The following is a 27,340-nucleotide window of genomic DNA, read 5'->3' as shown; positions in this document are numbered from 1 at the left end:
AGTATTACCCATTTGCTTAGGGGATTCTTAGAGCTAAAAACGTAGTTGAATTCAGCTTATTTTTTTTAAACCTAACATATATTTGCTATTTAAAAAAAATATCGTGTAAAAACAATAAAAGTTGGAGAGGTTGTGGAGAGACTGGAACACTTATACACTGCTGGTGGGAATGTAAAATGGTACAACCACTTTGGAAATCGACTTGGTGCGTCCTTAAAAAACTAGAAATGGAAGTACCACACGATCCATCAATCCTACTCCTTGGAATATACTCTAGAGAAATAAGAGCCTTTACATGAACAGATATTTGCACACCCCAGGTTCACTGCAACATTGTTTACAATAGCAAAATGATGGAACCAACCAAGGTGCCCATCAACAGATGAACGGACAAATAAAATTCACACAATGGAATACTACGTTACGCAGCCACACAGAACAACGATGAATCCGTGAAACATTTCATAGCATGGAGGAATCTCGAAGGCATTATGCTGAGTGAAACTAGTCCGTTGCAAAAGGACAAATATTGTCTGAGACCACTATTATAAGAACTTGAAAAACAGTTTAAACAGAGAAGAAAATATTCTCTGATGGTTATGAGAGCAGGGAGTGAGAGAGGGAGCTTTCACTAATTAGACAGTAGATAAGAACTATTTTAGGTGAGGGGAAAGACAACACACAATACAGGAGAGGTCAGCACAACTGGACTAAACCAAAAGCAAAGAAGTTTCCTAAATAAACTGAACACTTCTAAGGCGAGTGTAGCAGGGGCAGGGGTTTTGGGACCATGGTTTCAGGGGCCATCTAGGTCAATTGGCATAATAAAATCTATTAAGAAAACAGTCTGCATCCCACTTTGGAGAGTGGCGTCTGGGGTTTTAAAAGCTTGAGAGCTGCCATCTAAGATGCATCGATTGGTCCCAACCCACCTGGAATAAAGGAGAATGAAGAACACCAAAGACACAAAGTAATTATGAGCCCAGGAGAAAGAAAGGGCCACATAAACCAGAGACTACATTAGCCTGAGACCAGAAGAACTAGATGGTGCCCAGCTACAACAGACAACTGCCCTGACAGGTAACCCCTGAGGGAGCAGGAGAGCAGTGGGATGCAGACCTCAAATTCTCATAAGAAGACCAGACTTAATGGTCTGACTGAGACTAGAAGGACTCCAGAGGTCATGGTCCCCAGACCTTCTGTTAGCCCCAGATAGGAGCCCTTCCCAAAGCCAACTCTTCAGACAGGGATTGGACTGGATTATGGTATAGAAAATGATACTGGTGAAGAGTGCGCTTCTTGGATCAAGCAGACACATGAGGCTACACGGGCAGCTCCTGTCTGGAGGGGAGATGAGAGGGCGGGGGGGCGGGGGTCAGAAGCTGGCCCAATGGACACCAAAATAGAGGCGGGAAGGAGTGTGCTGTCTCATTAGGGGGAGAACAACTAGGAGTATACAGCAAGGTGTATGTAAATTTTTGTATGAGAGACTGACTTAATTTGTAAACTTTCACTTAAAGCACAATAAAAATTAAAGAAAATTATTTGCATTTTACACTATCAAAGGCAAAAAAAAAAAAAAACCAAAAAAAAAAAAACCCACAGTGGTCAGCCTCTGCAGTTACAAGTCTGTTTTGAAGAAAAAAAACAAAACACATATTGAGATTTTTAAGCTAAAGATCCAAGATCAACAATTTTATTTTCAGCTTTGAACAGTTTGTATGCAACTGGTAACCTACAGGTTGGTGGTTCCAATCCACCCCACGGCACCAGCACCTTGGCAGAAAGGCCTGGCGATCTGCTTCCATAAAGATTACAGCCAAGAAAACCCTATGGAGTTCTACTAGGTAACACACAATTGACTGGAAGGCAACCAACAACATGTACTAGATTTGAGGCCCTAATGCTCATTAACCTCTAGCCCTTTAAGGTACGTTCAGGGGTGACTAATACACTTACTGCCAGAGGTCACAAGAGCTGTCATAAGCGATGGTCTTTTTAACGTCCTTACACCCTAGGGTATGAAAAACAGTGGGAAAACATTCAAAACCAGAAATGGATTTTGAAGTTATTGTAAAGTCACTTTTCTGCTGGGCTCACGCGTTCTTACAGGTTCATATACACAAACCATACAAACGCAATAAAGACATCTAATTCTTACTGGAAAACAAAAGATCATAAGTGGAATCAAAGAGTTACTCAAATAATGGTTCCGGATTTCTTGAAAAGCTACAGCATACAAACTCGAACCCTGGTCTATATATACATATGTTTTTAAACCTCCTCCGTAAGGGCTCTCCCTCCAGCCTTAGCGCCTTCCTGGATATACCCTAACTCGGTAGGTTTCCCCAGCCTCACCCAGGATGTCAACACCTAAAGGCTACTTTGGAGGGAAGAGACACCAAGAGTCAGAGAACGAAATGGTCAATTCCTCCTTAACTCCGGGCCCCCTCGCAGGCTTCACCCCTCCTCCCGGGGGCTGAGATTGGAGAGGAAGTGGGAAGGCTAGAATCTGTTCCTCACACCAGCGCCCTCATGCCCCCACCCTTCTCCTCAGCTCTGGGGTTCGGCGCGCCTCACTCCCGCCCCTCGCCCCGAGGAAGGAGCGGGCGGCGCGGGAGGGCTCGCGGAGAAAGGCTTGGGGGATCGGACGGACCCAGCTCAACAGCCGCATCCTCTGCAGCAGAAGCCGGCAGCCGCCCACCCACCCGCAAACCAGGCCTGAGAGCAGACCCTGAGACCGTGGTGGCCGGATGTGCGGGCGCGTCACTTCCGGGCGGTGCAGCATCGGCCCCTTGGAAGATGGCTGCGCCCTGTGGCTCGGAGCTGCCCGCCAACTCGCCGCTAAAAATCCCGAAGATGGAGGTGCTCTCCCCGGCCTCTCCTGGTGGCCTGAGTGACGGAAATCCCTCGCTGTCCGACCCGTCCACGCCTCGGGGTGCCTCCCCGCTCGGGCCGGGCAGTGCGGCGGGCTCAGGGGCAGCGGCGTCCGGGGGTCTCGGGCTGGGGCTGGGGGGCCGCAGCGCCGCCTCGTCCTCGGTCTCCTTCTCCCCTGGTGGTGGCGGTGGCGGGGCTGCGGCAGCCGCCGCCGCCGCCTGTCGGGGCATGTCGTGGACACCCGCCGAGACGAACGCGCTCATCGCAGTGTGGGGCAACGAGCGGCTGGTGGAGGCGCGGTACCAGCAGCTGGAGGGAGCCGGCACGGTGTTCGGCAGCAAGGCCCCCGGGCCAGCCATGTACGAGCGCGTGTCCCGGGCCCTGGCCGAGCTGGGCTACGAGCGGACCCCGTCCCAGTGCCGGGAGCGCATCAAGGTAACCGGCCGCCCGGCCTGGGGCAGCGAACCAGAGGCAGAGAGAAGGCGGGGAAGCGGGCCCCGGGGGCGGGGGCCGGTCTGAACGCAGGGCTCCCCTCCGGGGCCCGGGGGGCGATTCGCATCTCCGCCTTTTTTTTCTCTCCCTGGGAAGGGGGCTTTTTTCCAGATGGCCGCCAGCCCGTAGGTTTCCTGAGTTTGAAGTTGGGCGTGCCTGCCGCCGCCCCTTTTTCTTGCCAATTGACTGTTCCTGCGCTCTGAAGTTGGTAGTTTCTGGTACTACGCTATGCTGCAGCCCAGGTGCCACGGGCGCCTTTCGCCCCCCATCGCCGGGGCCTCTCGCTTTGTTCCAGGCGGAGGGGTTCCCAGGCAGAGGCTTACTGGCCTGGGGCGGGATTGAGGAAGGGCAGAATGGGGGGGGGGGCGGGCGGTGAGCCCCCAGTTTAGGAGTTTTCAATGAGTGACAGTGGCGGAGCCATACAGAAATCGCTTTGCTTTTGTATCATTCGCTCTGCTTCCAACTTGAGCTACGAAGGACGAGTAAGACTTGAGATGCTTTGGAGAATTGGAAAAGCTTGATTGTAGCCAGCTTGTGTTTTGTCATCGTAGGGTTACTGGATACAATGAAAGTTACCCTCGTTGATAGAGTTAGTGTGTAATTTGTAGTGTCGATTCCTCCAGAGTTAGATTGGCTTGAGGCCGTGCTCTGTTTCTGACGAAGCTCCTTCTGAAAGCCAGTTTTTCCCTGCTTTAGTTATTGTGCCGGATGTGGTGACAAGTAAAGCTCTCAGTGTGCATCTGGCTGTCTTTGTGTATCTGAATGTTTAAATGCGGAGCCCTAATTTGGACTAGAAATTTTATCAGCAGTCTGGCTATCATTTCGCCGTTTCTACTCATTTGTAATATAGGTGTTCAAATATGTATTATTGGCAGGTACAGAGTTGTATTTGTTAAGCTAGTTCACTCATTACAGAGTGTCTGATAGAGTTAAGATTTTGGTAGGATTCTTCTAGCTTTCACTAAAATACTTCCTGTTTGTAGTCATAGTATCTTTGTACTTCCTTTTTGGTAGGGATGGCAGTTTACTCCTTGGGGGTAAAAACTCCATGAGAACAGTCATAATCACACTAAAGGAGTTTTTCTTGTGTGTATTATTTGCAGAGAGAGAGTGCTCCAAAGTTTGCAAGGTCTTGGCTCCAGTAGTGTTCATATGGCGACGTTATTGCTTAGAAAATTTGGTCCAGAAACTGGGATATTTCAAAACTACTAACTGTTGTTCGAGGAGCTCTGGTGGCGCCATGGTTAAAGCGCGCAGTTGCTAACTGAAAGGTCGCGGATTGGAACCCACCAGCCCCTTCTAGGGAGAAAGATGTGGCATTCTGCTTCCATAAAGATTATGGAAACTTGGAAACTCCATTGGGAGTTCTACTCTGTCCTATAAGGTCGCTATGATTCAGAATGGACTGGCAGGCAGAGGGAACTGTTGTTCAAGAAATTTGGCACCCACTTCTCAATTATAAAATTACTTATAACATGTACCTCTGGGGCTTCTTAAGCTCCCTTCCCCCCCCCTTTTTTTTAACAAGGATGTAAGTTAAGTAGTAGCTCATAAAAAAAAAGCCCCTGTTCTCTGAACCTCATTCCTTTATCTATTCAAGGTTATTAAATTTGGGGGAGAGTTTTTGCACTGTGCTGGTTAGCATTTATTCATGAACTTTTCTTGAGTTTAGAGGTGTACTTTGGGCACTTGTTTTAGTTTGACTGGTTTTTGTCCATAAAAACTTTTCTACCAAAGGGGAAAAGGATGCTCACAGAACCGTAAACCAACCCACTGCCATCGAGTCGATTGCGACTCATAGTGACCCTGTAGCAACCCTATAGGACAGAGTAGAACTGCCCCATAGAGCTTCCAAGGAGCGCCTGGCAGATTCTAACTGCTGACCCTTTGGTTAGCAGCCTAGCACTTAACCACTACGCCACCAGGTTTTCCACAAAACATTGCTGAACAAAATCACTCCATAAAATTGCTTCTCAAACGACCACGGAGTATCTCTTTGGATTGCCTCATTGTCCAGTTATAAGAATAACCTAAAACAAGGAAAGGAGATTGAACGTCTCTGAAGAATTTTTAAGAGGAGGATCAGTTTACCTGTCCCCAGACAGATAAGGCCAAGCTGACTGCAAGCTGTTGGAATATTTTGAGAATGTGCAATAATATCTGACCCATAAACAATTATGGGCAGTAGCAGTTAGCAAGCAGGGCAGATAACTTTAATTTTAAAAAAGATGCTCTGCTCCTTGAAGTGACTTCAATCAGGGAATCCAGATTCTCCGTTAATGTTCATCTTTCCTGCCAGAATTATAAGCTTCATAAGGACAGGTTTAGATCTTTCGTATTCACTACGGTGTGTCCAGTGTCTGCATGTACATGGTTATTCAATTCACCAAATAAAGCTAGAAAGAGAATTTTAGAAAGTATTAAACTCTAGAACAGTTTGAAAAATACTGCATTAAGGACTAAACTTTGTTCCTTTAGAAGGCTTAGTATGACTGTAATCTTAAGCATAGAAGCAAATGTGGCCCCTGAAGTCATAGCCTTACACAGTTATTAGGTGGATGTTTACGTAATCCAGATTATGTTTACGAAAATAGAAAACACTACTCTAAAAAAATTCTCAGAGAATCTCAAACCCCTGAAAACAAATTCTTAGATCTCAGTTTTTAAATTACCTGTTTAAAACAGGTTGTTCAGAAATCTCTTTCACTTTATTGTGTTGATGAGAACTGCAAAAAAAAAAAAAAAAAAAATTAGTAATTCTTTTTGCTTTAAATTTTACAAAATAGAAACCAAGTAGCGCCATAAAATGTGGAAAATGAGGCGTTCTCGGGACAGACAAATGTAGCTCACTGAAAAGTGAACTGAATGTCAGAGGCTAGCAGAGAAGGAACATCACGTGAGTTCATTACATTTCTGGTCCAATATATTTGAAATACTTAATGCAAAATGTAATTTGAAAATTCAGGAATTTCTTCTCCATCTGAAAGGGGAAGAAATGGTTGTTAATGTCAGTATTTCCAGAAAGCCTTCCCTGAAGGGATAGTCTCAACATGTTGATGGAGCAGGCTTTGTCTCATCATTAACCTGTAGCATAGGCTAAGTCATCAGACAGCTGAGCCCTACCTACCCCAGCCTCTTCCCTGACCACCTTCCAGAATAACTACCTTCTCTAGACTGCACCTCAGTCCCCCTTTTAAAGCTGTAACTATTGTCATTGAATTAGTAACTCTTGGATTTTGCTACCCAAGTCCTATTTTCTAACACTATCCAAATGAATATGTATGTTTCTAAGCACACAAGATTTTAATTTACAAGCAGTCAGTTAAACATTTATTGCTGCCGAGTTTCACTGTGAGGTCTGACGTGTGGAGTTACTAGTATTTGTTCAATTGACTTGGGTAAAATGGAAGTGTTTGAGACTGCCTCGCTACACAGATTGTTGTTTGTTTCTGACATTTTTTTGCTTTTTTGTTTGCCTCCCAGAAGAAAATTTGAATGCCAACAATTGCAGCATAATTTTGAAGTCAGAGGAACAAATCTAGTTGGTTTTCTGTCTAGGAATTACATTATTTTCCACCTTTTCTTTGGGGCTTTTCCTCACATGTCTATTTGCCAAATATTTGAGTGCTTACTGTGTGCAGGGCTGCCTGCTAGGGGTTAGGATAAATGAAAGAATAGTTCCTGTAGTCTGAGAGTTTACAGTTCAGTTGAAGAGTTTGTATACACACATTAGAGTTAAAAAGCTGTACAAGACAACGCAGGGGATGATGCACAAAAGCAGCACTTAATTGTCATATGAATCAAACAGACAGTTAGGTGTGATGACTTCAAAGGGGGGAGAGATCTCATCACAGTCTATACTGTAGTAGCCTGTTTAGCTTTGAAAGTTCTAACTAGACTTGGAATTCATGAAAGCTTTCACTCTGAGCCAGATGCTGTATTCACACTCAGTCAGTTAATCTGATTCACTGCAAAAACTCATTCTCAAGTCTTGTATTTTGGGGCGTGCTCCAGAAATTTGCCTCTTGAGAGTTGTTGGCTTTATGGCTTTGAAACAGATGTGCACTTCTAACTGCCACAAGATGAAATGCAAGGTGATTGTACGACCTGAAAAACTTGCCTCTTCTGCATCAGTGCTTGTTGACTAATACAAAGGTGGCAGGAAGTCTTCTGGCTAGCAAACAAAATGATTCCTTTTCTAGGGATATTGCTTTGATTTATTCATCAGTAGCCATCATAAGCTTTGGAATAAATTTTGGACTTCAGCAGACAAATCACACCACAGTATACTTAGCCTTTCATTTTAGCTATCAAGCCTTTCCATTATTGGTTTGTGATAGCCAGTATGGCAAAGATAACTTGGAACCAAAAGATAACCTTGTCCCTGTATAAGCATTTTAATAGACTCTGCCTATCTCTAAGGATTTTCCTCTGGTGTTTGCACACAAGGCTTCTCTGCGTTGTCATTGAAAGATTTCCAAGAAATGTGGTCTGCCACTCAAATAGTTGTAAGAATGATTTAGCCAGATTTGTTTCCTTCCATATTCCACATATTCCGCTTCTTTCATTCAAGTTTTGCTTGTCTGCCTATATCACAAAGGCCTATGTTAAAAGAGTAGACTCTCTTAGAACACTGAACGTACACTTATTTTTAGGCTTTCTGTTTTGGAAGAAAGGAATTTAAGAAGTACATGTAAAATGGAATTAATAGGTCTCTGAGTTAATTTTCTGGTATTTCAGGAAATCTAGAAAAGAGTGGAGTTAGATATTCTGTGTCCTACCTTAAGAGAATATATAAAAGGAAAACAAAAATTTAGAAAGCATATATAGGTAGTCCCCAGCTTACGACAGGGTTCTATTCTGATGAATATGTCATAAGTCAGTTCTGACATGTTGAATACCTCATTTTTTTTTTTTTTTTTAGTTTTCATCGTTACTGCTTTTTATCATCAGTATCTTTATAAATCATAACATTGAACATCTGCAAATGAACATCTGGTTATGATAACATCAGCAAATTATGGCTGTAGCATTGTAAATAGTACATATTACTAAGGATAAGATGTACCCCCCCACCAAAAAAACACCTGGTTGTAAGTGAGGTTTGTCATAACTCAGGTATGTCGTATGTTAGGACTACCTGTAGTACAAGGCAGTGGTATTCAGTAAAACATGGCCATAATGAAAATGTTCCGTATAGCCACCAGGCACATGTAGCTGTTGAGCCCTTGAAGTGTGGTTAGTGTGCCTGAGGACCTGAATGTTTAATTTTGTTTAATTTTTATTAATTTAATTTTAAATTATAAATAGCTACATGTGTCTAGGGTATTGGACAGTATCAGTAAGAAGAGCTGTTCAGTGTATTAAAACCAGTGACCCCATGTGTGCCAGGGTAGAACTGTGCTCCATAGGGCTTTCGGAGGCTGGTTTTTCAGAAGTAGATCATCTGGCCTTTCTTCTGAGGCTCCTCAGGGAGGCCTTGAATTTCCAACCTTTCAGTTAACAGCTGAGCACATTAACCATTTGTACCACCCAAGGACAAAGTAGTGTTTATTATATAAAAGGATTCTTTTGGTCACAGGCTCAAACCTTAGGGGGATCTCAAAGTTTCTTCTTATCCTGCCTGTCACTTTGCCTCTGAGAAGGAGGATCTCTGATAGAAGTCAACAAAAATGATCCCCCATTCTGGGAGGAAGAGGTTTTAGTGCAAGGAATAGAAGTATCGTAACGTGAACTGGTTGGTGTAAACAGTGTCGTATATCTTGGTTCTCTGGAACAGCACCGGGCAGTAGAACTTTGCGGTAATGGAAGTGTTCTAGAATATTTGCACTGTTCAACATGGTAGCCACTAGCCATTAAGTCTACCACGTGTCTGTCAGTTGATTGTACTTTGGTGGTTTGTGTGTTGCTGTGATGCCGGAAGCTGTGCCACCGGTATTTCATATACCACCAGGGTCACCCTGAGTGGGCAGGTTTCAGCAGAGATACCAGACTAAGATAGATTGGAAAAAGGACCTGGCGGTCTACTTCTGAAAAAATTGGCCGGTGAAAAACCTTATGAATAATAGTGGAACAATGTCTGATATAGTGCCAGAAGGATGAGCCCCTGAGGTTGGAGGCGCTCAAAATGTGACTGGGGAAGAGCTGGCTTCCCAAGTAGAGTCAACCGTAATGACATGCATGAAGTCAAGCTTTTGGAACCTTCATTTTCTGATGTGTCACGACTCAATGAGAAGAAGCAGCTGCAAACATCCATTAACAATCAGAACATGGAATGTATGCATGTTCTTTTGTACATAGGGTTGCTGTGAGTCCGTACCGACTTGATGGCAACTAACAACATTAAGTGGCTACTGAGCAGCTGGCTATTGAGCACTTGAAATGTGGCTGTGAAACTGAATTTTTAATTTTACTTAATCAGGAGAAAGACCTTGTGATCTCCCCCCTAAAGATTATAGTCTAGAAAATCCTATGGAGCAGTTGTACTCTGTCACGTGGGGTTGCCATGAGTTAAAATCTACTCGGTGGCACCCAACAACAACACATAGTCACTTGTGTCTAGTGGCTATTGTATTGACCAGAGCAGCTTTGGAATAGCAGTGTTCAATTTTTTTTTGCCTGTGTTATCTTCAAAAGAGTTCTGAGATCCATATGCCCTTTCAAACATTTTAAAGCTGACATTAAAATTTTTTCGTCATATGTTTGAAAGTTTATAGGAATTTAATAGGATGTAGAAAATATTTAGCCTAATATCAGATGAATGAGATGGGAATTGGCTGTAAAATTTATTGACTAATCTACTCTGAATCAGTAGTATCAACACAAAATTCTTATCTGTAGGTTTTATCAAATGTATGTTGAAAAATCTGGTGGTCAGGAAATACTCTAGTTACATTTAAAAGAAACAATATCAGTAATTATCCTATAGTACTTTGGGAAGAAGCCCTAGTGGTGCAGTGGTTAAAGCGCTAGGCTGCTAACCGAAAGGTCAGTAGTTTGAACCCACCAGCTGCTCAGGGGGAAAAAGATATGACAGTCTGCTTCCATAAAGATTTACAGCCTTGGAAACCATGTAGGGCAGTCTCCTCTGCCCTGCTGGGTGTCACTATGAGCTGGAATCGCCTTGATGGCAGTGGGTTTGGTTTTTTGGTTTTGTAGTACTTTGATTATTCTAAATTTAGGTGCCAGGCTTTACCCCTTAAAAAATGCACATAAGATTGGGAGTGACAAAAATCTGTAAGGTTTTTAAGTGCCTTGATCAGTCATTAAAGGAGGTGCTCCCAAAACCAGTACTATATCCAACTATTTTGTTTGGCTCCCTGGAGCTTTTTACGTACACTCTAGAACAGTGTGTGGTAGTAGGTTTGTGATGGGTGAAAGACCTGCCTTATTTTGGTAAGGGGTGGGATAGAGCTGTTGTGAACAGTGGAAATTTTAAAAAGACTAAATAGAAATTGAAGATGCGGAAGTTGATTTCTTTAAACCTATTCATGCGTGCAGCTCTTGAAAAGACTCCTCTAAGTCTTCATATGCCCGTAGGTGTATGGATATACCTCAGTTGAAGGTCACTGCTTTAGAACTCTGAGTATCTTTTTGGTATCCTTCCTGGCTGATGTAGTGGGACTGGGTGGTTGAACCCTACTGCCCTTAGAAAGCTAGGAGGGAAACGGGGAAGGATTATAGGGGAAAGGCTAGGTCCAGATGTCTGGGGAGGGACGTGGAGATCTTGTCGATTTCCTTCCATCAGACTCAACTGACAGATTTATCATAGGGTTCCTTTAAATATGAAGGTCTGAAGTAAGAACTCTATTTTTTTCATTTATTTGCCAGCAAATATTTGGGTGCCCTCAGTGCCAGGTACTGTGGTAGGCCCTGAAAGTATTTTTATCCAAGAATCCAAAACTGGAAGCATCCAGAAAATGAAATTGTTCCAGAAAATAGGTAAATGATCAAACATCTAAAAAGTCATGCCTTTCAGTTGAAGAACAGTTGTCCATAGTGCATGAAATGTTGTGAAGGTGTGACTTAGGGGCTGGTTGGTGGTGTTATGGAGACCTGCGTAACAGGGTGGAGCTGATAGTTTTGGGATAACATCATAGTGGCTACACCAATTCTTGGTCATTTACATGCTTTGATTGGTAACAACTTCTTTATAGCATTGAATTACAATTATGGAAATACTCATTAAATATCTCATTCCTTAATTTATATACTGGAAAGAAAAACTAAAGCAATGAAACTTTTTTCTTTTTAATCACAACCCACAGTAAAAAAATATATTTTACCCTGGGACCTGGTATTCACATAACATAGAATATATGTATAACTGAGTCCCTGGATGGTACGAACAGTTCACCCATTCAAACTGCTAACCAAAAGGTTGAAAGTTTGAGTCCACCCAGAGGTACCTCAGGAGAAAGGCCTGGTGATCTACTTCTGAAAAATCAGCCATTGAAAACCCTATGGAGCACAATTCCATGAGTTGGAATTGACTCAACAGCAACTGGTTTGGTTTTTATAATAACGAAAGCTAACATTTACCAAAAAAACCAAACCCATTGCCATCGAGTCGATTCCGACTCATAGCGACCCTATACGTAGCATTTACTATGTGCCATGCATTACAAATATTAACTTATTTAATCTACATAACACTAAACTGTGTGATACACTCTGGTATGTTGTTTAATTTTTTTCTAAATGCTAGTCACAATCCGCTAAAATTGGTTTCCCAACACACTAATGGGCCATAACGCTCAGATAAAAGAGGATCCAAAGACACTGAGGTGAAATCAAGTCTTTTTCAATCATTATGCTCTTTAAGAGTTAAAATATGGAAACTCCAGAAATGTCATTAATTCGGAACAGGTCAGACCCCAGATATTCTGGTGAAATGTTTTATGCTATGTAGCCCCAGATAGCTGGAGCCTTGGGTTTGTGGGTGCAGGGTGGCCGAGGTAGGGAGTGGTAAGAAATGAGACTGGAGACAATAAAAAGAGGTCAGTTGATGTGCTAAGGATTTTGGGCTTTAACCTAATTATCAAAGGATTTTAAGCAGAGGAGTGACATTGTTAGTCGTGTTTTTACACCAGTCACTGGCTGCAATGTAGACAATGGATTGCAAGGGGCCATACCGGAAGCAACAAGCGTTTAGAGGTTTTTTGCAGTAATCTAGACAAGAGGCGAAATAAAGTAGTGGCAACAAAGATGGAGAGAAGTGAAGAGATTTCAGATGTATCCAGATCACAGTGAAGTGGTTTGAAGAATCTGAAAATTTTAACTTACAGGATTTCTTAGATGGTAACTTGTGACAAAGCTCACTGTCCACTTCCCTACCAGATTACACAGAGGACTCTTCGCTGTAGTCATGCCAGATCACAGAATTTCATGAGATCCAACTAAAACACCATATTAGGATAGGCTTGTCTGTGTTGCCTCTAGGATACACTCTACACAGACTCTTAGATTCTGATCTGCTCCCCAATCTTCAAAAGTGATTATCCTGCCTTCTTTTTTCTCTGTTTCTCTGAACATTTTTACCTTTTTCCCCAAAGGATAAGAACTGAAATTCCAGTCCAAGATTTCAAATGTCGATTGGCATACAGCCACTCTAATGTGTGCTCATGTTACAAGGTCGAGGTAGAAGCAGCCCTCTCACCCCCCATGGAATGTAATATTTGGGTAAGGTGTAAAAAATAGAATAAAATGGGGGGAGGGGACCTTCCTGAGTTTCAGAAGCAACAGACCTATACCGTAGAGCTTTAGATTTAGAAAAAAAATGACTGTTAGGATGACAGTGATGATGATTTATTGTTGTTGTTAGATGCCATCAAGTCAGCTCTGACTCATGACGACCTTAATGTGTAACAGAATGAAACATTGGTCAGCCCTGTGCTATCTTCATGATTGTTGGTATGTTTGAGTCCATCGTGTGGCTGTTATTGAGGGTTTCCCTCGTTTTCACCGAACCTCTGCTTTAACAAACAGGATATCCTTTTCTAGCCATTGGTCTTTCCTGATGATGTGGCCAAAGTAAGCGAGCCAAAGTAGGTACGCTTTAATTTCATTTCCGCTATGTGGATATGCAGTATGTTCTTCTGCCTGCTGTTTACCATTCCAAAAACTTCATTTAGTGTTTAAAATGCATGTTTAATGAATCTGTGCCTCGTATGCATATATCACATTTTTGGGAGTTTGTAATCCATGCTGAGTCTCCTCTCCCCCCCAAAATTGTCCTGAATAACTGAAAGATGTCTGCATATTGGAAAAAGACATGTATTAAAATCTGTATAATTTTTGTAGTTGAGAGTCCTTGAGAACCGATGGGAATTTTTTTTTTTGTTGGCACTAATCAAGCAAATATTATCTTGTCACATAGTATATTGTTACTACTTAGTGAAATACAAATTTGTGTTTATTCTTAGGCATTTTAGGAATAACAGCCATCATTTTATTTTTATATATGTGTTCTTAACTGTGTTCATAAATTACATATTCAGAGCTACCAAATAATACTTCATTCAATATAAGTTGATACAATAGAGTGGAAACTGTTTCCTCAGAAATGTTTTTTAGTTGCATTTTCTCAGCCTTTGTAAGCCTATTTTGTTGTAATAGCCTGAAGTTTTGAAACTCGAAATATTGTTTTCTCAACTATCTGTCTTCAGATAACTTCATTCATCCAAAGACGCCAATTATGTTTGTAATTGATACTAATAAAACCAGAATAAAATTCATGCCTACCAAAAACTGCTTTTATTATTTTTTTTAAAACACCTGAAAATGATTTTCTCTAAATGTGAGGAGCTGGTTTATGATTCAGAAAGAAGACTATGATAGGCCAAAAAGTACTTTGACCATATATTTGATCTCCCAACTACCTGTATACACTCTTAAGGAATTCCTATTAGTTCATTCAACAAAAATTTGTTGAGCACCTTCTACATGCCAGGCATTGGTTTCTGGGCTGGGAATACATCTGTGAACAAAACCAACAAAAATCCCTGCCTTCAAAGAACTGTATTTTGGTATAAAATGTAGTATTTAAGATATATAATTCAAAACAGAATCGATACAATTAGAAAAGACCCCTTAAGTAAGATATCCCTTGATGTCAGTGTTCCTGACCTTAGAAAGTTTAAGCTCTGTGTTTCATTATCCATAATGGAAATCCATTTATTGTTGGTCATGAAACTGTTCACCTTTGCTTTGTTAAGAATGATTTACACGACTTTCTATTATTCCTTTTCGTATACATCCGGTTGCCACCTGAGGTTGCCCCACCTCGCAGCAGAGTACCTCGTTGTTAGCGTTCATTAAGTCCTTGGGCAGTGAGCACCCACTGTTGAACTAGGCATTGTACTGGGCTGCACAGTGAAAGTCTTGAGCAAAACGAGGTAATGCCCTTCCCCTTGTAAAGCTTTCCACCTTGTGTGAATCAGGAAACATGCTTAACAGGTGAGCTTTGGGAGATCAGAGTTGTCCCAGTTTTAGAACAAAATAAAATAATTTTTTTTTCTTCATATAAGTTATATAACCATATGACAAAATCAAGAGAAAAAAGGGAAAATTTTTTTAACTTTTTCACCTTGGCATGACCACATAATCCATAAAACATTTTGTCATTTTTCAAGAAGTGGTGGGAAATCTGATTTTAATTCCAGTAAACTTCCATCCAGTAAATTGGAATGAAAAGTGTACATGCTTGTTGTTCCATCCAAGATTAAGAAAATAATAGGGATCATTCATACTCCTTGTTTCTGGCTTCCCAAAGGGGGCATGGAATTCCCATTACCTTATGCCTGCCATTGTTTGTTTACCTTATGCCTGAAGGAGGATGGCTTGGGTACTCATCTCCTTGGAGATGAGGAGGATGAGAGGGACTGTTTTGTAATGTATAATATACAAAAAAAGGATGTTTGCATATTGAGAAAGCAAAATATAGAATCAATACAGGGAGCATAGCAGTTCTCAAGTAAGTATGAGTAAAGCTCATTTTAATTTTGAGCTAATGAGCTGTGAGCTTCCTGGCAACTATGGCAAAAAGGTAAATACAGTGACTATATCATTTTCGATGTCTGCTGAAGAGAAGCATACCAGTTCCTAGTTTTGAAACCCAAAAGGAATTTACGTTAAAGACAGTCTGATAGTGACCTTGGGTAAGCTTTCACCTTTCTCTGCCTTTGTCTTCTTGTCTGTAAAATGGGGATGCACAATATGTCGCTCAGTATATATGTGATGGGCTGCCCAGATCCCTCCTCCGGAATGAGGCACTACTCCTCCCCGGCTGCCCATACCGCTGGCTGCTGATGGCTGTGGTCGAATTCCTTCTTGGAATTTCTTTTTGCCAAAGGGAGCTGTCTCATCCAAGGTTAGACCTTCTCTCCAGAGGAGCTTAAATCCAATGATTGGTCAGTGCTGACATACAAAAGTCCAGCCTCCTTGCCTCGATTCAGAACAACTCTGAAGGATCACCCAACTTCCATACCTCAGTTTAGAATCAGCTGAACTATGTCTTCATTCAACTTCTTTCTCTGCCCAGTCCTGCTTCCCTCAGTCTTCACAGGTGTTGTTCCCAGGAGCCCTCCCTGGTACACCTGCACGCAGTCTCCTCAGAGTCTGTCTCCAGGGACACTATCTTTAGCATTATTGTAATAATTAGGAATAACAAACGTAAACTCGGTGTAGACCTCAGTACACAGTGGGCACTCAGGCAATGGTAGTTAGGGTTTTACCTTCATTCCATAGGACGCTGAGCCACGTAATGGATGATGTTTAATTTCTGTAGAAGGTACAGGGACTTTTCATATGACCATTTTTCTTAACAATCCTCATAAAGCTAAGAATCAGATATAAAGAAATCTACGAAATTAGCCATAAAAAGTGTTACAATTGTCTGGATTTCCAAAAATTTCCTAGCTAAGTACAGGTCACCCAAGGGCAGATGCTTAAAATAAGCTTAAAATGCTTACTTTCAGGTTTTTCATGAAAAGGGTATTTGTAGGAGGGGATGTCCTTTTCATGCATCTGTGACCTGTAGTGTACCTACAGAGTGTACGTGCAAAAACACTTTTTAGAGTAATTCAGTCTTCACATTTTTCACAATTGACTGAATCCTAATGTTTGTGCCCAGATATGTTGATGGAGGAGGCCTAATAACCTTAGTTTTTAAATGATTTTTGTCCGGAGATGAGGATTATTCCTTTTCATTTACAATCACATCAAATTTATGTATGGAAAAAATCTACATTACAGGTTATCTTTGCATTATAGAAGGTGGTTTTCAGTGAGACAATAACTGAGAAAATCACATGGTCAACACGTGCAAGGAATTAAGTGGTCTACTCTTTCAGGGAAAAATCCTGATCTGGGTAGTTTCCCCCTTAAACATTGATCTTATGAATAGAAGGTTCGGTTGCCTTTGGGAAAGCAATACAATGTTGTAATGATAAAGCTGTCTGAGGTTTTTTGGTAATTTTGTGCGTGTGTTTTAATATTTAGATTTGGTTGATTGTGGAACAGTCAGTTCGTAATGGGGAGTGTAGGGCAGGCCTTTAAAGATGAATGGGTCTCCCCTGTTATGCTAGAAGTATTTTGGATAATTGTCTTGAATGTTTTTTTTTTGATACCACATTTTTAATGTCATTCGAGTATCACTTTGAGGTGTTATCCAGCGTGTGCGGTACAGAGAAAAAGATTGAACAGAGATGCTGACATAGCAACTTGAGTGATGTAGGAGGTAGGATGAATATAACCTCTAATCCAAGTCAGTTGTTTACCAGCAATTGATTTTTTTTTTTTCTTCCAGGTGGGGAGGAAATTCTAGACAAATAGTGTTATCTGCTATCTTTGATGACTTTAGCTGTCTATTGCTGCTTATGTCTGAAACAGTTAAGCAGTTCAGTGTACCCTACTTTTTTTTTTTTTTTTTTTACCTATTTTGTTCTAAGTAGAGAAGTACTTGAGGATTCCACGTATTCCAAAGAAGCCCTTAAACATGAACACGCATGCTAGCCATGGCTTACAGAGTGTTGCTGCTCATATGAGATTATCCCGTGAGTCCATATGGAGTACATACAGTGTAGTGCTGAAGCTTTATGGTCATATGAATTTAGTCCTTGAGTAATAGGAAATGCTGATTTTTGACAATATTGTCCTCCTTGAGGGTTTTTTTCTTCTTAATCTGAATGGTCAAGACTGTCAGCCTCTAGTGTGAAGGAACCTAGAACACTTAGGCATTGATACTCATTGAGAATCAGAACTTCCTGAATTATATATTCTGTGCAAGCACCTCCCCCTCATGAAGACACTGACCAGTGTAAGCAAAGTCACTGATAGCCAGATTCAAAATGAACTGCAAGCTGCTAGGAGTCAACCCGGGACAGTTCCCCCACAGAAACTGAGGCTCCTGCGAGGTAAGATCTCTTTGTTTGTGGTGGTCATTCTTCTGTTTGACCCTGTTCAAATCCAGGAAGCAATTGAGTCTTTTTTCTTTCTATCTTTGACAGAGGTGCCTTACATTCTTGAATATTTTATTTAGTGTGTAAGCTATAAGAAATAACAGATTTTGGACAGGGCTGCAGGTGACCCATCCCCTCCCAGAGGAAAATACAACAAGCATGATGAAGGTTTTAAAAACAACCTTCCCACTGCGTTCAGTCCTCACTTGTTATAAAGGAATTAATTTGCTCATTATAGCTGTATGTTTTGTACCCTTTTCTGCTTCTGCTTTTTTTTGAAAGGTTTTAGTAGCCCCTACATACTTTAGTGATGTTATAAATATAATCCACTCCTGTGGTTAATAGGAGCCCGGGTGTCAAAATGGTTAAGTGTTCGGCTGCTAGCCTAAAGTTCGGTAGTTTGAACCCACCAGCTGCTCCGCAGGAGAAAGATGTGGCAGTCTGCTTCAGTAAAGATAACTGCCTTGGAAACCCTATGTAATAGTTCTACTCTGTCCTGTATGGTTGCTATGAGTTGGAATTGACTTAATGGCAATGGGTTTTTTTTTCATAGATTATGGTTAAACAATTTCACAATTTTGTTCACTAAGAAAAAGTTTCTTCCCTTTGCTAGTGATTTACTACATTAAAATTATTTTAATTCATTTATTAAGTAAATACATATTAAATCTTTATGTGGTAGGCACTGTTCTAGGTTCAGGGGAACAGGCAGTTAAGGCAGACAAAACCCCTACTTCATTGAGCTTACAATCTAGTCAAGTAGCTCTTTTAGGAAACATTAAAATTTTGTGAGTGGCGTTTGGTACTTCTCATGTGCCAAATCTCTTTTGAAGGAATACTTGTTTGTCTTGGGGCCTCAGTTCCTCATTTATTAACTGAGGAAGTTGGACTAGACGATTTCTAAGGTTCTTTTCCATTCAAAGCTTCCGTAATGTTTTAGAAGTTGTAGGCTTGGGTTTGCACTTAGAGTCTTGGACACCCCTTGTGGATCAACATACTATAGAAAGAGTTTTAGAGATTTGGCCAGGGTAGTCACATGGATAGATGATGAATAGTATCAAGTGCTACAGGAAAGTCAAATAAGTGAAAGACAAAGTTTGAGGATCACTCTTAGTAGCTAAGAAGGCATTGATGACCATAACCTGAACAGTTTCGGTGGAATAATAGATCAGACTTTGATCCCACTGGGTTAAGGATTGAAACAGTGTAGGCCACAAGCATTACCTATTCCTTTGAGCCCTGTTAGTCATTAGGATTAATACTCACATTTGCAGTGTTCAAAAGGAAAGACACTAAAGCTTATCATTGTGACTACAAAGGAAGGTAGTCAAGACTTAATTTCCTGTCTTATTTCTGGAGGCATGAATTTCCCTGTTTTAAGATGTTACTTAGGTAATTTATCCAGCATCTATTTTGATAAGTCAATCAGATAATCAGTGATCACGAATTATATGATACAACTGGAACAAAATAATCAGCCTAGCTAATGAATCTTTTAATATTGCTTAATTACCACTTCAGAAAAAGATTTCTTGTTGGCAGGTGGGGAAAAATACAATATTTTTTGTGAAGAGTAAATTGATATCCTCATATGCCTTTACTGATAGAAATTGTTTCCTTCAAGAAACAGGAATTTAGCTCTATAACTCTTAAAGGAAATGTTAATGCTGTTTTATCTAAATAAGCAGGATACTGAGCAAACCGGATAAATTATACTTAAACTGGTTGTCCCAATCTTTAGGCTCCTGTAAACCTTAAGGTACTAATTAAGTCTCATCTTGTTTTAGGGTTTCTGATTAATATATCAGACAGCTTACCAACATGGTATATTCTTTTATGGAAGAAAATACTAATTACATAGGGCCAGCAGAGTTTTTTAACCTGAGGTGGTTGTATGGGCTTTCTGCTAAGTCCATGCGCCCCTTGAAATAATATGGAAAAGTTTGTGTATGTGCGCATTTTTCTGGGGAGGGAATCTATAGTTTCCATCAGACTGTCAAAAGGGTCCATGGCCTAAAAAGGTTAAGAACCTCTGCTCTACAGAGAAAAAGCAAAAAAAAAAAAAAAAAAAGATTTAAGGAAAAAAAAAAAAAAACTTGCTCTGAGCACTAAGAACTGGGGAGAGTGTGAAGTTAGCTTGCTAGAGTTTTTTGTTTTGTTTTGTTGGGTTGTTTTTTCAAGGATTAAGGTGATTGCAAAGTCACTTTGCCAGATACTAATGTACAGAAAACCTGAGCAAATAGGGAGTAAAAGTTCTCCTGGTCCCAGGGAATTGGGCTGTAGGTGACTTCCTAATCATTAGTTACAGCTCTGTGTCAGAAGATATGTATGGTGATTTATACCATATTCTTATGACCCCTCCTGCTGTGTGCAGAAATGTTTACTCACTTATGTCTACTATTTAAGGTTTTCTTCCTCTCCTACCCCTGTGCTCACTGTAAGAAAATATAGCTAAATAAAGAAGTTTTGAGTCTTCCTTAAAATACAAAAATAAACCAGGTGTTGTGTTGTTGCTTGAGTTAACCTAAGAGCAACTGGTTCTAATAGTTAACAATAAAGCCATAACTGTAGCTACTTCTTTAAAGGGAGAAGAAAGGTCTCTTTTGCCAAGACTTGCTGCTGTAACACCTTCATAAGAGAACCAGTCACTGGAGATTTACCCCCAGTGTAATTTCCCCTAGCTCCTGTGGAGTACAAAGATGTTATTTTTAAGATTTTCTTTGTAAATAAGTATATTCTTTATTTAATAATTTGGGTAAAAAGAATCTCAAAGATGTGTTTAGTTGGCAGAGGGCTAAGATAAACTATGTAATCCATTTCTAGTGTGCCCAGTTTGACAACTGCTGTTGAAAATCTGTTCCACTGCTTTTTTTTTTTTCTTGTAACATTGTTTCCTGCTGTTACAACTAAGCTGTCCTCCCCGCAGTTTGACTTTTTTTCTCATGTGACATCTTAGACTGATCATGCCAGTGATTTCTGAACAACACATTTATATAGCTGGTATGCTTTATTTCTGTTCCTCCTTGTTACATACTCTGGTCCACTTAGCGTTAGTCCTGTTAGAACAGTGGTTTTGTCACGGTGATTAGTTTTGATTGTATGAAATGGGGCAAATTTTGTGAAAATTACTGAGCCATTAGCAGAATTGGTGGCCTATGCCCTTATTATTGATTTTGTCTGGATCTTACCTTGTCGTACCCGGGAAGAATTCAGGTCTCACTTCCTGAAAGTCATAGGAGGGGTTGGAGGACGCTGACGCGAAAAAAACCCATTTTCACCCCCAAAGCAGCTTATGTAATGTCAGGAAGGGCTTTGATGAAACCACTGGCCCTGCTTAGAGATCTTATTTTCCAAGCCTTTCATTATTTAATTTGCCCTTTTCTGAACTCTACAATTTCCCTCTCTTGTAGCTGGTTCGATGCCCAGAACTGAATGCTGTGCTCCAGCTGTGGCCTCACCGGTGCTGAATAGAGAGGAAGAGCCACCTTCATAGCTTACATGTGATTCCTCTGCTTATTCAACCCAATACTGGATTTACTTACTTTGGCAAGATAGCTGCATTGTGCACTGTATTTAATGTTACGTGTACTGTAACCCTGGGTCTTTCTCTGCATTGCTGCCGTTAAACCCCAAATCCTGCCAATCTAAAACTCCTGCCTTTGTTTACCTGCCCCTCCCTCCCATAGACTCCCCATACATTCATCCACAATGAATGTCATTCTTTTAGTCTCTCATTTCCTTTCACCCTAATCTTAAACTTTGGCAAAACTTTCACTTTGTCCTATAAGTTGTCAGTTGTCAGCCATCTTATTTTTCTCCCTGCTTTGGTGACGGGACACCTTTCAAGTCCTTTTTCTGGTTCTTTTCCTACTGTAGTCATTAAGTACTTGGCATGGTGAATTTAGTAAGCATTCACCTGGTATTTCTTTCATATGAAATACCCGTGAGCTCCACTGATCTGACCACCTGATCAGGTTGTTACCTCTACTTTAGTTGTTCTATCTAGGCTTTCTGGACTCCCCCTGACCTCTCCCTATGGCCTCATTCAAGACATAGTGTACTTCACAGCTCTTCCCCTAGGAAGGAGAAAATAAGATACTATTGGTTTGCCATGGAGATATCTAACAATGAGGAAAGTGTTGTTACTCCTAATTCTAGATAGAATAGTCTTCAATAATTTTTAAGCATATTCTTTCTCATTCTGAGTTAATTCTTTTTTAAAAAACTAGAGCTTATGTTACTACAAATTTCTAAGATGAGTGAAGAGAAGGAAGATTTTTTGTGTTGAATAGGACAGAGTTCTCTAAGAAAGTCAAATTGAGGTTCTTGCTAAGTTTGGTATGGCTGTCTGCAAATGGGAGGTAGGACTTTGTTTTCCTAGAGTATGGAGCATTATTTTAATCTCAGATTTAGAATAGGTTTTTAAGTTATTTTATTTAGATCTTTTGACTTAATGTTTTAATTATATGTTTTGGTTAATCATTCGGAGTGTGAAAAGTATAACCTTTTCTGATTTATTATAGATGATAAGAACTGAAAGGTCTTCATACGTCCTTTTTATCCATTCCTGAATTCTCTCAAGTTCAACTAAATCCCAGTGTTTATTATAGTAGCAGTCAAGCTGATATTTGAGTTCTAATTCTTTTTTTCCCCCTGTCTTAGTTGATGTGTCCTATTCAAACAGTTTCTCCTTGGGTCTATGGTCTTTACTGAATCCAGAAGGTACCACTTGTGTGTATTTGTATCTTGAGATAGTTAAAATCAATTTGGAAAGCTTTTTACATGGTTTCAATGCATCAAACTCCTATCATGTGGATTTAGAAGTTACCAAACATCTTTCCTTCTGACACCTAATCGATATTTTACATATCAGCATATTACAATCTGAAAGTGTATTACAAAAGTACACCTCGAAGTAAGAGATGGCAAGATCTATCAGCTTTTTTTAGTGAAATATAAAGTATGTCACCTGACTATTCTTCCACATATTTGTAACCATTAGATATTGCTAGTTTCCTTATTCACAACAACATAAGCCAAGCGAAATTTGAAGCTCAATTTTGTGGTTTCAGAGAAAGAAAGAGTCTTTTCTGTGGTTTCCCACCATCTATATTGTCAAAGATTAGTGGCTTTGCGTGTGCCTGTGTCACTTCCTGATAAGTATGGTGTTTCCTAAATCACCTTTCTTCAAAGGAACATTAGTTTGACTCCTTGATATCTGAAATTACTCAGTGACAGATCCAACTGGGCTTTTGTGTGTGGAGTGCTTTTCTCTAGGCAGCCAGTGAATGGTGAGCAGTGGCATGGCTTCCATCACCATTTATGGCCTTGGAAGGGTGAAAGGAGCATGGTTGGGGCTGTTTACAGTCCTTGGAGGAGTTGGAAAGAGTGGTTGGGGTGCTTTTGCAGGCAGAAACTAGACATTGTGAGATAAAAATAAATTGGCAGGAAATGTTTGCAATTCAGATTCCAATCACTCCAAGACAGGCAGAGGGCACTGGGAAAAGGGAGTATGTAGAAAGCCAGATGAGATCTGCTGCAGTGTCTCTTCCCATTGGAAAGTTTGCCCATGACACACTTTCCCGAAGTTCATATTTCAGTTGGTGTCTAGAAAGTTTTGTGTTATGTAGTTGTGACTGTCCTTTACAAGGAGAAAGAAGGAACAGTTTTTAAAAAGTATGTTATTAGAAACCTCAGTTCTTTAAAGCCTTGCTTGAGGCACCAGATGAGACCTGAAGAAGGGGAGAGCGAAGCAGGTGTTTATGCTGGTGGTGCTAGGGTGGGCGGGCAACTCTAATCACTGCTCTGTTTATGTCTGAGGAAGATCATCATTTGTGGCATTCTTTTATTATTTCTTTTGTCTACGTGGATTTCTGGCCTCAAAGGAGAGATTTGCAAAGTATTTGACAGAGTTTCTTGTTGTAGTTTGTATTGAACATTATTGAGAGTTGTTTTATTTTGGCTAGAATAGGGGATGTATTGGATTATGGAAGGTAACCTCTTATTTAGGAGACATTTGTAGTCTGGCTAATGCCTATAAGTTAAGTGTGAAGTGAACTGACTTTACACAGTTGGGTAAGAAAGTATTTGAGAGCTACTAGGGGTCTTGTCTCTCAAGAAAATTCTCAGAGTGAAACCTAGTTAAGGTAGAAAGGAGATTAGAAAACAAAGGGAGGCTGAGATGGGACAGAGACTACAAGTGTAGCTAAACTAAATTTGGAAGCTGGGACTAAGTCCTTGGTTTATCTTTTGGAATGTCATATAAGATACCACTGAACTCAGGGAACTGGACTAAGAATTAGAAACATGTGTTAGAAATAAAGACCATGATGAAAACTGAAGCGTGGTACAAGATAATAAAATTATCTAGGTTTTATGTGTGGACTTGCATAATGATAATTGCTGTGTACCATGTGGCAGTAAAAGAAGTGAAATAACATCCCCTCCCCCGCTGCCTTCCTCACCAAAGAAGAAATTAGTGGCCTTGTTTGTTGGTTTGTTTAGCTGACTGTTCGAGTTGGTAGATTGTTGGTTAATTTGGAGACATGGGTATTAGTGTACTGTTTCTTGACAATTGATATTTGAAAGACTAGGAATCTGTAGCATTATTGATTTGACTTCTAGCTTAAATTTTAGTATTTCCCCAAAGAGTTAGTAAGGAGTATGGACTGTGTGAGTAATATGTTTGACTAGCTAGTTTAGGCAGTGTTTTTGTCCTGTATTCCTTCTTAATCAAGAGTAAGGAAGGTTATGTTCTTGCTTTGGGGAATCCTTCTTTCTGTCCTCCCTTCCCTCACTTTTTCCAAATTCTGGGCACAATAGCCGCTCTCTCTCTTCTGTGGCAGGTGTGCATCCTATTGGCTGGCTGGTATTTCTTTTTTTTTCTTATTCTTTTTAAATGGGGGTGGGGGTATAAAAATATGTGTATGGGTTACATGCAATAATGTTGTAATGTTTCTTGTTTAATGGATAATTAACTGCAAAATAATTGTTTGAATTATAACATGTTTGAGTAAATGCTAAATTAGTATATATTTTTTTCTAATATAATAATGAATTTGAAATCTAGCATTCCTGTAACAATGTGTCTATGTTTGTCTGTCTGTGTCTGTCTAATAGTAATTAATATCTGTGGTCCATACCTGGAAGAGGAAGTACAGCTTTAAAGGAATAACAAAAGACTTTGTGTCTTAGACCCTTCGCAGGTGTTACAGTCGGGTGAAAGAACATGGTGTTGGGAAAAGAAAGAGCAGTTACACATTTGAACAGTTGGAACAGGTGTTTGGTCAGGGAGGATGGGATGCTCAGCCCTGCCAGCCTGTACTTATTAACAGTAGTGGCTTGTACCAGGAGCTGGAGTCAGATGGCAGCACTATGGAGGAGTATTCACAGGAGGACTGGGGAAACCACAGTCAGGATCTCCATGGCTATCCAACAGATCAGGAATTGGGTAAGAAAGCCAATATGTATAATACTTATGTATATATATATCTATCTCTATGTACACCAGTGCTTATCTTCTGTTCCACTGTCAGCACAAGGCGATAGATAACTAGTGTGTTTGGAGACATGGGCATCCTTCGTTTGGCCTTAAAGAGCCAGCTGGTGCTTGGTGTTGATCACTTGGTGATCTGGGTACCAGCAAGATTCCTAACCTGAGCTGTGCAGGGAAGCTGGTGGCAGGTAGAATCCTATGAGTTCTAAACAGCCTGCATCTTCTCGTCCTAAGATGACTGATGACAGTATTGACTGTTTACCCAGCTGCTTACAGATGTAACTGTGTCTTTTCCTTCCTTTATCCCAAATACATTTTCCTTTGTGATTTGGAAAAGGTCCCCTGCCAGACTTCAGTCTGAACAAGAAATGAGGGGAAGCCTTGGTTTATCTTGAAACGAGCTGATATTTGAACTATGTTAGTGATCAGGCTTCTTCAGACTTCTCCAGTGATCCCGTCCCAGCAGTAGCTGGAGTGATTTATACACAGTCAAAGGCATTAAAAATGAAAAAATAAAGCTCCTGGCCATCAAATCAAAACTTTTTTGGCCTAACTAAGAGGGTATGTGTAGGTTTTTTTGTTTGTTTGTTTTTGCAGTAAATGCTCCAGTTTTGGTTTTCATAATTTGAAAGTGCTAATCAAGTGTCTGGAGCCCTGGTGGCACTGGTTAAGAGTTATGTCTGCTAACCAAAGGGTCAGCAGTTCGAATCCACCAGCCGTTCCTTGGAAACCCTACAGGGCAGTTCTACTCTGTCCTATAGGGTCACTATTGACTAAACAGCAACGGGTTTTTTTTTTTTTTGTAATCAAGTGCCTGCTGCAGCCATTGCACATTAACAGCAAGTTGTGTGAAGAGTGCTCACTTATTTAAGTGAATGCTCTTACTCCCATTGGAGCTCAGGTAGCCTCCTCGGAAGTATAAGTAGAATTGGCAATGAAACTGTGCCTCCCGAGCTTAAGACAAAAGTCCGTGGGTACTTCGTACAGAATTTCTGATGATAGAGAAGCTAATTCAAGAGAAAAAAGGATTAAATGCCAATATATTTCTTAAGAATACTGTTGTAAAATATATCTCAAATATTGGAAGAGAGCGAAATAGACTATATAACTTGAAGACTGACTTAAGATTTTAGAATAAAAAGGGCACATGCTAGCTGATCACTACCTTTTAATTTCAGAGCAGTAATAAGGTCTAAATTACTTTGACCTCCTATAACTCTGGTTTTGCCCTAGAGATTTAGGTCACCCAAACCTATGGAAAAAAAAAAAAAATGTAATATATGGCTGCCGAGTGTGTTGATCCTGATGTTGGAAAAATAATTGCTCTGTGAAACCATAGAAAATCTAAGTTGAACAGAATTATTCTTGTTCTTTTAAAATCATGTTTGCAGTGAAATTAAGCTTTAAGCTTCTTGCTAGAAATCCACTGGTGACCTTGAAGAATTTTATACATGTAGAGCTGGTTTCTGATCTTGCATGTATGTATCTCATTATATAAGAGCTGTGTTTATAAATCTGGTGTTAGACAGTCACACTTAGAATTAAGGTCAGGCATTGGAAAATATGGAATGAATAGTCAACATAGCTCCTTAACTATATAAATGTATGCCACTGGGTAGGAAAATATAATTTGTTTCCAAAACTTTGCTTTTCAGATGAAATACCTGTTACAAAGAGAACATTAAAAATAAAACAGGAGTCTTCTGAGGAAGCACAGTAAGTAGATGTTTCTTTCCCCTTTCCACAAAGTCTATCTGCCTAAGTTTAATGACTGCTGAGAGCGTTCAAAGTCACTGCGGTAGTTGGATGAGCTCTGGAAGTCATAGCCACATCACTGAGGCAGCACGTCTACTCATTCCTCCTCAGCGTGTTAGCTTAAGTTTTCCAGTGGTTAACCTAAAGTGTTGAGAGTTTTATATACAACAAGAAACCAAATGTGCTATATGAAAGTGTGTGTGTGTGTGTGTGTGTGTGTGTGTGTGTACACCTAGATATTTAAATGGGGCCTGAATTTATC

At 40.4% G+C, this 27,340-nt stretch overlaps 1 protein-coding gene across 9 annotated transcripts in view; it reads left to right on the top strand.

Annotated features, from left to right (window-relative positions):
* The first annotated feature begins 2,530 nt into the window (after positions 1-2,530).
* The window catches only part of MSANTD2 (Myb/SANT DNA binding domain containing 2), a 33,403-nt gene continuing 8,593 nt past the window's right edge, over positions 2,531-27,340 (top strand). For 2 of the 9 annotated variants that reach the window (XR_007513599.1, XM_049856640.1), the window contains exons 1-3: positions 2,531-3,312; positions 25,023-25,278; positions 26,979-27,039. Coding sequence is in view for 7 of the 9 variants with exons in the window: in XM_049856640.1 (XP_049712597.1) it covers positions 2,536-3,312; positions 25,023-25,278; positions 26,979-27,039 (1,094 nt within the window). In the remaining 2 variants the exon portion in view is untranslated. Of the gene's footprint in view, positions 3,313-21,238; positions 25,279-26,978; positions 27,040-27,340 lie in introns of those variants that run through there. The other 7 variants (XR_007513600.1, XM_049856641.1, XM_049856645.1 and 4 more) reach the window with 7 other exon arrangements.

This window comes from Elephas maximus, chromosome 17 (assembly GCF_024166365.1).
Source record: "Elephas maximus indicus isolate mEleMax1 chromosome 17, mEleMax1 primary haplotype, whole genome shotgun sequence".
Lineage (NCBI taxonomy): Eukaryota > Metazoa > Chordata > Mammalia > Proboscidea > Elephantidae > Elephas > Elephas maximus.
The sequence above is the reverse complement of the archived record's forward strand: the minus strand, read 5'-3'. Positions and strand labels throughout refer to the sequence as shown.